The 12,232-nt window shown below is 43.5% G+C and overlaps 1 protein-coding gene across 9 annotated transcripts in view; it reads left to right on the top strand.

The window, feature by feature from the left end:
• Window positions 1-12,232, top strand: part of Eph (Eph receptor tyrosine kinase) — a 119,726-nt gene that overhangs the window by 72,742 nt on the left and 34,752 nt on the right. For all 9 annotated transcript variants that reach the window (XM_070282475.1, XM_043213527.2, XM_043213528.2 and 6 more), the window contains 2 exons: window positions 5,133-5,618; window positions 6,175-7,044. In XM_070282475.1, coding sequence (XP_070138576.1) covers window positions 5,133-5,618; window positions 6,175-7,044 — 1,356 coding nt within the window. The remainder of the gene's footprint in view (window positions 1-5,132; window positions 5,619-6,174; window positions 7,045-12,232) is intronic.

The raw sequence follows: 12,232 nt of genomic DNA, 5'->3' as shown, positions 1-12,232 counted from the left end.
GCTGCCATATAACTGAACGATCGGAAATGTTTTTTGGTAGAAATACCAACTTTTTGAAGATAGAAGTTTGGGACTTTTTTTTTTACATTGTATATTATAATAAATTGGGTTATATTATTGTATTCTCATAGGGATCGGCCAACTATATCCGATGTTTGCGATATATATCCGGTTTTAACTGCAACTATATCAACTTCGGCTCCGCCCGAAGTTAGCTTTCCTTTCTTGTTTTTTTTTTTTTTTTTTTATTTATTTTTTTTTTTTTTATGACAATTTAGGGAAAAAAAGTGCAAAGTGCTTATGTGTGACCAGCCGTCAGAACGTTCCGAATGGAACAGGCTTTTTTTCTTTATTTAGAATGCTTTTAACATTCTTGGCGGCGAAGCCCTTTTCTTTAAGGACGGTTTGTATTTCCGCGGCGGTAACATCGGGTTCGTTCCCTTACTGCTTTTCAGCTGGTACGTGTAATAGTTTTTTTGGGTATTGTCTAGATATTTGGACACAATTCAGAAGTGCTCTTCAGTCTTTGCACCTTTGTTTCATGGATGTTCCCTTTTTATAAGCGGGACAACATCAAAGTTGTCACCGTTCCCGATCAACGCCGCAATTCGGTTGACCAGGGCACTCGAGCTTTTCTCCCTGATATAGATTTGAGGGGGCTTGGGATTGGATCCTAATTTGGATTGGATTTTCCTAAGTCTAGCTCCTTGAGCTGTGTTCAGCTCAAATTTTTGCATCATTGTGTTCAGACTTCTCCCCCCCATTCTCCCCCCCTTGTAATCGCTCGGGTTGCAACAGATCCCTCGTCACTAGCTATGCGTCACTGCAGCTAGAGGACGTACACGGGTCGATGAAGGCCCCCGTGTCGAAGATCCGGGTCCCGGTGTTGACGCTGTTTCGGTTCAGCAGCGACGATAGGGTGGGCGCAGCGACCGCGTCCTGCGAGGGCCCTCGAGGAGAGGCGGAAAATTGCCTAGGCGCGGATGACGCGGGCGGACGAGCGGTGGACGGCACCCGATAGGTGGCGGACGAATGCAGTGGAGCTCTTGACGGCTGCCGGCCAGTGGCGGAAGAATGCCGAGGAGTTCCGGGAAGTCGGCGGCCGTGGATCGGTTTGGGAATGCCGGAAAATGCGGACGCAGGGCGAGAAGCACCCGAACCGCGCCGGGAGTTGGCGGATGATGGCCAACGAGAGAGCGAGACACCCCGTGTACTGTCTCCCGCGGGCGGTGACCGGTTCTCCTTGGTCACGGGGTGCAGCAGCGTGTGGTGATCCTGACCACACGTCTTACAGCCGTCCCCACGCCGACAGTATCCGTCGGAGTGCTCGTGGGCCAGGCAGCTCGAGCAATAGCGGTTCACGAGAACCGCTCGGAGCCGCTCCCCGGCACTAAGGCGTAGGAAGCGCCGACACTTCTTCAATGGATGGATCCCATTGCAGACTCGGCATCGGTAGAATTGTGTACCTCGAGTACATCTGCTCTCCAGTGACTGGGCGTTGCGTGGGCGTGGCGACATCGTGCTGAATATGATCATGGAATCCAGAATTTGGCCCAGATCAGACGGATCATCAGCTGATTGCCACCGTGCAGCGTGATGCGATGCGTAAATTAAAGAAGGACTCGAGACAGAATTGTGCTCGCAACCTGAGTCCGATTCCGAACTGATCCGTGTGGGCACCTCTCCCTGATCCAGTGAGTCACCGAGGCTGCGGGCAACTCGTGCGGAAAAAACAGACACGCTGCGGGAGTTAGCTGGAGACAATGGGCCTGTCAGCACCCATCCAAAAATGGTCTCCTGACCGAGAAGCGACCCGCAGATGTTAGCCTTGGATTTACCGAGGAGAATGGACGGAAGAATGTCAGCTCCTAATAACACATCGATTTGGGAGCTCTCAAAGAAGTTGGGGTCCGCCAGGGAAATGTCGGGCAGCCCCTTGAGAAGATCTCGCGCAATCGGATATGATGGCAGATTTCCTGCCAACTGCGGAAGAACGTAAGCCGCAGTCTCTAATTGTAGCCCGGGTCTAGACGGCGACCGAATGGAGAAATGGCACAATTTAGTAGACTGCGCGGAAATGGTCTGATTAAGGCCGGAAACTTGTGCGTGAATCGTCTTGAAGGGAAACTTGACAAGGTTGAACAGTCGTTCCGTTATGAAAGTCGCTTCGGACCCTGAGTCTATTAGTGCTCGTGCCTGAACGGTGCACCCCAAATGGCACACATTGATAAGGGCCGTGCCCAGTAGTACTGCTCCTGACCCGGAAGCGAAACACAGCTGCACATTCGACTGATCCTCTGAGCCGTTTTCTGGCGTAGGCGGACTTGGAGCGGTAGGCGGCGTAGGCGGACTTGGAGCGGTTGCGAACGGATTGCCGCGGTGCAGGAGGGTGTGGTGTCGGCTGTGGCATGTGAAGCAGGTATGAGCGCTCGTGCAGTCTCGCTGCTGGTGCCCTCGGGCAAAGCAGTTTAAACATAACTGCTTCCTCCTTATGTAGTCAGAGCGCCCATTTACGTCGATTTCCAAGAACCGCGGACATAAGCGAATGGGGTGGTTCTCCCTCGAACAGAGATCGCAACCCTTGGGGCCCGGAACCACTCGAGTCTCGTATGAATTGAGCCTTCGAGCAGGGGCAGTAGGAATTCCCGACCTTGGCGGAAATTGCCCGGAGCCACTAGGACTGACGTCGTCGATTGCTTCCATAGTGCGATTGCGCTCTGTCAGGAAGTTGTCTAATTCCTTCCATGTTGGAATTTCGGCCTTATTATGGACGGATTGCTCCCACATGGAAAGTGTGACTTTGGGGAGCTTTGACGAAATCATAAACACCAGGAGGCAGTCCCAAGCCTCAACATTGATGGCGGACATTGCTAGGTGGACATTGCTAACTCTGAATGGTGGCTTGCAGCTCCTTCAGAGCGACCCCGGACTCTTGTAAAATAGCCTGGACTTTGAAAAGGATTTTCAATTGGCTATTGACTAATAGCCGCCGGTTCTCAAAGCGGTCTGTGAGGCTATGCAAAGCGACGACAAACCCCTCATGGGTAAGCGGAGCCTTAGAAACAATGGCGTGGGCGTCACCACTTGTTTTGGACAGTAAGTGGAACAACCTCTCTACCGGGGTGAACCGCGAGTTTTGGATGTAAATGGCCATAAAAAAGTCTCTAAAGGTGAGCCACCGAAGATAATCACCCGCGAAGGCCTCGGTATCCACCGGAGGTAACCGGCAACCTGTAGGCGCGGGCGTGTGGACATTGACGGGAGCCTGAGTGGATTGAGAAGCAATTTTCTCCCGAAGCTGGGCAATACATCTCGAATAGACGGAGTAACAGTAGCTGCAGTTCGATTTTAGCACTGTCGAGGTGGCCGCATTGTCGTCGGACACGGCTGGCAAATCGGAGCAGCTCTCATAGCTCTTCTCCACCTTCTCCCATAGTGCCCGAATTTGGTCCCGATGGACTTCGCACATGTATTGGGAGCCTATTTCGTTTCTGGGGCGCCCGGAGTACTTATGTTAGCCTCAAATCGGCTAATTCGATCTGTTGTGGCGATGAACTTTTTCAACGCCACTTCGACCGCACTTGGAGCCATTTTTGCAACGGAGCGAGTCTGCCTCTGTGAAGGACCAGGGGTTGTATTGACGGATTCGTCACTCTTTGCCCTTGGACTGGCACTGGTAGCCTTAGGCTTCAAAAGAGGCGTCCGCGGAGATGCGGATTGAGATCTGTCCAAACGGATGGCTGGGATCGAACGCGGCTTTTTGTCGTCTTCCGTGGGCATTCTCAGAGTCCAATTCGCTGGTCAGCGCTTGTCGACTGACTTGCGCAACAGGTGCCTCGTACGAAGTGGTGGCCGGTCGCACTAATGTGATGAGAACGGTGAGATCGCGGATGAAATGCAATTACACGGAGCAAGTGCGAAATAGTGGCGCCGATGTCGAAAGGAAAGTCATGTGCGGCACAATTCGAATGTGGAAAGAAAATCTTCAGGCACCAGAAAAACCCAAAAGGAGACGAGGTTAGCTCAGATTGTAGGCGGATGTTGCCTGATGCGGGATAGAAGCAGCGTTGGAGGCACGGAAAATGGAAAAATACGTGCTCGTCCGAAAAACAAATTGATGACGAACTATATATGTATATGTATACAAGTGTGGTTCCTACGTAGATATTCAATCCTTAACTCTCTTCGAACTTGCGGAGTCGGAAAGGTGGACTTGACCTTGGCCTTTAGGCGGAACTATGCCGGGAACTGCTGGCAGAAGAAAATCCAGGAATTATCCGGCTCGAAGGACGAAAATGTGTAGGGGGGCGCTGGTGCCGCAAAAGATTCCAGAAATAGGGGTTGAAAATAATAAGTGGGGGGCGTCTTCAATTCAGTTAAAAGAAACGTGTTCAGCTTTATTGGCTGCTTACAGAGGATAATGAACTTAACTTAGAAAGCATAAACGCTAAACGTAAATATAAACCAGAGCGGACGATCGACGACGGCCGACGAGAGAGGAAGAATGCATAGAGGGGCGAGCGCGGATGCGCTCTTCAGCACGGATGAGCTTTTAAGCGCGGGTGCGCTTTTCAGCGCGGATGCGCTCTTAAGGTCAGCTGAGCGGCACAACGGCCCCTCATCTAAACAGACTATACCAGTGCATAGGGTCGGAAATTCTGCCGCACCGCTGCCGGCACACTGACAGTGTGAGCACTCCTAAATTTTTTTTAGAAGCTATCTCATTTGCTTTCTTTTTCATTTTGGCTCACATGACAGCCCAAACTTAAAAAAAAATGTTTTCACTGAGAAAAAGGTTCTTAGAAATCTGGGAGGAACAAGTTTTCTTCATCGAAAAATTACAAAGAGGAGGGAGTATTCAAGTGCCGATTCATTTGTTTACGAACTGTTGCTATAAAAACTTAATATAATATTAAATGCACTATTTGGTTCCCATTTAAAATTTTAAATTAACGAAAAATTAAATAACAAACTACATATTTTTCGCTGTGAATGCCCTGCTCTCTTTGTTTTTTGCTGCTTCCGCACACAAGTAAATGTTAAAAAATAATTCTTTTATTATATCAAAAAATCGGGTTCTACCATGATAGCCACGTCTTGAACAACCATTTTCATTTATTTCAAAATTTCAGGAAATGCTTTATCTTGCAAGGAAACTTTTAGTTTACTTTTTTATGAGTTTGATGCTGCAACAAGAGAACCACCCCCATGGCAAACCGATAGTTACAAATTGATCGCACGGATTGCAGCTGGAGAAGGTCGATTTAATCAAAACTCCGACGTAGACATTAATACGGAGGTAAAAAGCATTGCTGTTAACAAAAAGGGTGTGTATTTTGCTTTTCGAGATCAAGGCGCTTGTATTAGCGTATTGGCTGTAAAGGTGTATTATATAACGTGCCCGGCAGTGACTGAAAACTTGGCTCATTTTAATGAAACACCAACTGGTAGAGAAATAACAATTATTGAGAAACAAAATGGAACATGTGTCGAAAACGCAGAACCTTATGAACCCCCAACATATTTGTGTAAAGGCGATGGAAAATGGACCATTTTGACAGGAGGTTGTCGGTGCAGAGGTGGCTATGAACCAAATGTATTAAACAACACGTGCACTGGTATGTTTAACGTCAATCCTTACCCAAGCAAACTTCATTGCTAACTTCATTCTCAATCTAAGTTTATACATTAAAACGCTCTTAGGTTATATCATAAATAGTTAAACGATTACTATGGATACTTCTTAAGAATTTCCTTAAAAAAAAAAACTCAAATTTGAAAAATATTTTTATTTTAAGGATTTTAATACAATTTTTTTATTTCATTTTATTTTTTTGACATCGATATTTTATTGACGCCCATGCTATTTTACCATGTATGCTCCAAATATACAATTAAAATGATATCTTATGGTGTCTTTAAATAAATAAAATTAACCGATTAGAACATAATAGTAAGATGTAATATTCGTTCAATCAGACGACTAAACACTTAATTTCCTGTTTAATTTCCTGTGCTTGTTGTGGAATGGTTTTCCATTTCCTTTTTTTGAAGAATGTATTTTTAAATTGTCCGAAGTTAACTTTCTTTTCTCATGTTTTCTATATTTTTCGTTTTAAACGAAAAGCAAAAATCGTACTAATGTAGTTGTGATTAACATGGTTTTATTTGTAGAATGTCCAGTTGGGACTTTCAAATCACCCGATGTAAGGAAATGTACTCAATGCCCGCCCAATTCAAATTCTTCGAAAACTGGATCTCCGTATTGCAAATGCTTGCCTGGATACTTTAGGAATCCACGCGATAAAAAACACATGCCCTGTTACAGTCCTCCCCCTGCTCCTACAAATCTTACCCTACTTTTTATCGATCAAACAAGTGCCATTATATCGTGGACTGCTCCAAAAAAGAATGAATCCCAATTTACTGATGATCGAACCAAAAAATTGCATAGCGATGTTGTTTACAAAATACAATGCAAAATGTGTAATTCGAATGTAATGTATAATCCCGCAAGTGATACATTTACTGAAACAAAAGTAACGCTTTCAAATCTCGAACCTGCAACTATATATACAGTTCAGATTCATTCAACTAATGGCGTATCCCATTTCATTAATAACTTAAGCGATTCATCGCCAAACGATCATACATTCTCTAATGCATCCTCAGTAAATTTACCTTTAGATTTAAATGAAATAAATACAAAGCACGCAGAAATTGTATTTACAACGGAATCTGTTCAGCTCTCCACTTTATTTAATTTACGCATATTATCAATAACAAACAATAATGCCAATCTTGCGTGGGATAAGCCAGTTCATAGTGATTTCCCTCTGGAGTTTTATGAAGTACGGTGGTTTCCTAAACATGAACTAGATGCTAATAATAAATCATCTTTAAGTACCAAGGAGTCAAATGCCCATATAGAAGACTTGCAAGAAAATACGGAATATGGTTTTCAAGTACGCTGTAAAACTATAAACGGATATGGATCTTACAGCAGCATAATATATGCCAAAACTTCTCAACCAATAAACTCAGGTAAGTAAACCACATACATAATAAAAATTTTAAGTAAAGAAGACAGAAAAGAAGTTGATATACCCTTACAGTTAGAATCGAATATATATCGCAAACATCGGATATAGTCGGATATATCATTTGGTATGGCATATCAAATAGAATCTATTAAAAATGCCAACTTTGTAACTTTAAAAATACTTATACTTTACTTAATACTTAGTACTTTACTTAATTCTTACTTTTTATACCCTTTCGGAGGGTATTATAATTTTGTCCAAAAATGTGCAACGCAGTGAAGGAGACATCTCCGACCCTATGTATAAAGTATATACATACATACTTGGTCAGGACCACTCCTGAGTTGATTTGAGCATGTCCGTCTGTCTGTCTGTCTGTTTCTACGCCAACTAGTCTCACAATTTTAAAGCTATCGTCTTGAAACCTAGCACACACCCTTCTTTTGAACTTTACACGAGAGCTATAATTTGCAAAATGGCAAAGTTTTACGTCATGCCAAATTTCAAAAGGATCGGCCACCTATATGCAATAGCTGCCTTATAACTGAACGATCGGAAATGACCCAACTTTCGTGTTTTTAAAGTATAGAAAGCTGGAACTTGGTACAGATTATATATTTGGTCAGTTTATCCGACCGACCAAATTTAATAAGAACAACTTTCGTTGGATTTGGCTCGTCTTCGAAGACCCACACGGTGGATTGCTGTTTTGTTTCGGGCTCATAAGCATAGATCCATGATTCGTCACTTGTGACGATCTTACAAACGTCTTTTGAAACACCGTAACTGTATTTACTCAAATTTTTTTTGCACCAATCCACACGAGCCTTTTTTTGAGCGATTGTCAAATTGTGTGGGATCCAACGAGAACAAATTTTTTTTACGGCCAGGTGTTCATGCAATATCGAATGTATGCTGGTAGAAGAAAAGCCCAAGAATGCCTCTATCTCACGGTATGTCACATGACGATCTTGCATTATCAGTTTATGCACGGCGTCAATGTTCTCTGGAACAACTGTTTTGGAGGACCTTCACGTCCTTCGTCTTAGAGCAAGCGACGGCCACGATTGAATTCATTATACCAGTTTTTCACAGTGCTATAAGGTGGTGCTCCATCGCCATACAAAGATTTAAGTTCATCGATGTTGTGTCGTGTTAATTCACGTCGAAAGCAGTGAAAAATGATTGCCCGAACATTTTCGGGTTTAAGAGTTAATTCCATTTTCTGCCAAATTGATTTTTTCAAGTCCCTGTAAACAACACAAATTATGACTGTACGTCAAAACGTTTTGAGCACGTGTCTGCTAAAACATGTCAAATTTCCCAATGAAAACGTCAGATGGCGCCAGGCAACACTCAGTATGGCCTAGGCCAGAAATATATATGTATAGCAGCCCTCGTATTCTCATGCTGTCGCTTTACCGGAAAATTACGGTAAAGGCGGCATGGCCATGACCCCATGGCTAGCCCCGCTTTGGAAGAAGATTCCTTGGCATCCTCCTCCGCACCGGCGCGTCCCGCCTCCAGATGTTGCCCCTCCGTAGAAACTTCTCCATCCCAGCAAATCCTTGGCTTTTAAGGACCTTGGAGTTTGACTGGTCACTGACCCCATTTCCGGACTTGTTTAGGGAGTTCCGTCCTCCACTTTGGGTTTTATTCCCTTGCAGATAGTCCGTCTGTCTGTCTGTTTATACGCGAACTAGTCTCTCAGTTTTAAAGCTATCGACTTGAAACTTGGCGCACACTCTTCTTTTTTTTCACGCAGTATATAAGTCGGAACGGCCCGGATCGGCCGACTATATCCTATAGCTGCCATATAACTGATTGATCGGAAATGGTATAACTTTGGTGTTTTTAGTGTTAGGGAGTTCAAATTTTACATGAGAGCAAAATAATACGGCATGCCAAATTTCATAAGGATCAGCCAACTATATCCTATAACTGTCATAAACTGAACGATCGAAAATGACTCAACTTTTGTGTTTTTGAAAATAGAAATCTGAAACTTATTACAGATTCCACCTTTGGTCAGTTGATCCAACCTATCAAATTTCATAAGGATCGGCCAACTATATCCGATGTTTGCGATATATATCCGGTTTTAACTGCAAGGGTATATAAACTTCAGCTCCGCCCGAAGTTAGCTTTCCTTTCTTGTTGTTATGTAAAATAGTGCTTATGTTTGGTCCCACAAGTAGGCGGGAAGGAGTTCGTCCATCGCGACATAGCCCGCTTGTCACAACAAGCCTAGTTAAAACTGGGAGGTCGGCCGGTACCCCATTCAACTGAATTCAACTGAACGCTCACTCATTGGAGGGTCAGCGAAAAAACGAAAAACTCATCGTAAATGGTCTTTCGTCTTTAGAAGCGATTTAATAACGTTTAGTAACAGCTTTAACATATTTAATAAATCTTAACATTATATTTATTATTTATTTAGTATTAAGCTTAACAACAAGTAGAGAATTTAAAGTTTCTGCACTTAAAGAGCTTCGTCGCTCGCCTAAAATGTAGTGAAGCGCTGAAAAAGCCCTCTCAATAGTCACCTACACTTCTGACCATAACAGTAGTGTCGTCAGCGTACGTTGCGATCAGCATGTTACCATCGTCGACTTCGGTACAGGCCCAGGAGTCTGGCATATCTGATGTGTACAGAGAGTAAAGCGTCGGACGGCGTTTTGACGACTTTTCTCCATCGTCAACCTCACTGAATTTTCTCTCCGATAAGAAGCTCTGAACGAGGAGAAAGAGCTGAGGCGTTAGAAGGTTTTTCAGCTTGCTTAGAAGACCATCGTGCCATACCCTATCAAAGGCTTGTTGAAGTCCATGAACACAGCAACTGCATACATTTTGTTTTCCATGGCTTCCAGAGCGAAATTGACCACGCGATGTAGCTTTTCAGGTGTGCCATGACTCTTTCGAAAGCCAAACTGCCACTTTGGAATAGCTCTGCTTACCCTTTCTAGTGCAAGGATGCGATTCAGAATGACTCTTTCCATCATTTTACCCAATGCAGGTAAGAGACTAATTGGCCTGTATGCATCTACCTCAGTGGGTTGCTTTCCAGGCTAGGGTATCATCGTGATGATAGCATTCTTCCATGCACTCGGGTAATGACTCAGCCTTAGGACGCTGTTAAATAATAGGACTATGAATAGTAGTGCCTTGATGGGAAGAATCTTCAGCGTTTTGTTGTCTAGAAAGTCCTCTCCTGGCGTTTTTTTGTTTTTGAGCTTTCCGATCTGTGCCTTGACTTCTTCCAGGGCTACAGGTTTGCAGGGAAGAGCCATTTGAAAAGGTCTGTCCAGTTGTGTTTCTACAAACATTCGATTTTCCATCGGAGTTAGATCTAGCGGCTTAAATCTGTTTTCCAGATTATCAGCAAAGATATCCGCCTTCTGCTGACTTGACCTACACCAACCGCCAGCGGGATTTCTGAGTGGAGCCTTTGGGATGACCTGTCTCTTAAATCGACTTGTGAGTTTCCATAAGGAGTAAATGGTAGATGCATCTGGACTCGCATTTTCCAACATCTGGTCTATATGGTCTTGCTTGTTCTTGGTCAGGACCTTGCTTAGCCGGTTTGACAGTCTTTTAAAAACCTTGTGGAAGCGAATATCTCCTGTTCTTGTGAATTGTCGACGGAATTTTCTTCTAAGCCGTATGAGAAGTAGAGCATTATGTATGTGGGAGCAGATTGCTGCTATTGTAATTCGAGAGGTGACTTTGGTTCGGAGTAGCAGCTGTCGCAGCAGTGTGTATATTTTCCATGAAGGATGCCATCGCAGCTTCAAGATCGTGTGGATGGTTGATGACCGCGTTAAGGTTAATGCTTCTGTCCAGGGACTCCTTAAACTTTTCAACAGAGGAGCCGGGCGAAATCCGGAGCATAGAAATCGCAACCTTGGGCCTGCAAGAGTACGTGACACATTTTGCAAAGTGGACTACAGATTGGAGCATAGGCATCAACTGCAGCAAATGTGCTTGTGTCACATTCTCCACAAGGCCAAAAAAATGCCCAGGCATCTCCATGCTTGGCTCTGTGCTTCGTCACGAGGCCTACTACAAGTACCTTGGTGTGATTTTGGATAGAGGACTTAATTTCCAGAGACACACAACGATGATCAAGCAGGCTCTGCTTTTAAAGGCAGCAAGTATGTTCTTGGTGGTATCACCAAGAAATAAGCGTTCACTTTCCAACAAAGTTAGGATCTACAAATCTATTCTCAGCCCAATCTGGAAATATGCATTACAAGTTTACGGGTTACAAACCTGAAAAAATACGAGTAGCGCAAAGTAAAATTGTCAGATCGATTTGTAATGCCCCCTGGTTCATGAGAACTAGGGATATAGAAAGAGATCTGAAAATCCCAAAGATAGGCGAAAAATATCATGAACGCCTTGGCTCTCATCCTAACTCCCTTGCGAAGAGGCTAACATGGAGTCCTAGAAAAATGAGATTAAAAAGATACCATCCACATGACCTTCCTTTAAGATTCATATAGGCGTTGTAGTTACAAAATTTAAAATTAAAATAATATATAATTATATATAGAAAATATAATTAATTAGATATAGAATTAATGTATAATCATTGATACCTACTTATTGATATTCCCCTGTAAATTACAAAGCAGTATACCCGATAATCTATATATATAAAAGAACAACGTGTTTTATGTTACAACACTTATAAATCAAGAACGGAAGAACAGATTTGAGTGAAAATTGGTAGGGAGGTAGCTTAGAGCCAGGAGAAGGACATAGGATACTTTTTGTCCCGTTCGACAGCGTTCCTCCCTGGCCCATACTTTTTTATTTAGGCAGACAGCTAAGAAGAAAATGTCAAATGTCAAAATGTCAGTTACAAACGAAGTCAAATTCATAGTCAGGCTCTCAAATTTAACAACGAACCAAAAAGATTGTGTTGCGCTTCCGGGAAAGTGAAATTGCCTCAACTTGAAGCACCACTAGAGCCTCTGCACTCTCTATTGATATTTGTAAGAAATCAATATGAAAACTATTTCTATTAAATAAATAATTAACAAGTGGATTGAAGTGAAGTGAAGTTTAATTAATAATGCCGCGACCAAGACGATCGAATCTTTCCCGACAAAGCCGTAATGCAAGAAGAATACAAAATACTGCATATGAAAGGACTGAAGAAGAACGAGAAATTGCACGTGAAC

This window comes from Drosophila bipectinata, chromosome 4 (genome assembly GCF_030179905.1).
Source record: "Drosophila bipectinata strain 14024-0381.07 chromosome 4, DbipHiC1v2, whole genome shotgun sequence".
Classification (NCBI taxonomy): domain Eukaryota; kingdom Metazoa; phylum Arthropoda; class Insecta; order Diptera; family Drosophilidae; genus Drosophila; species Drosophila bipectinata.
Note: the sequence above shows the minus strand (reverse complement) of the source record. Positions and strands in the feature narration are given on the sequence as shown.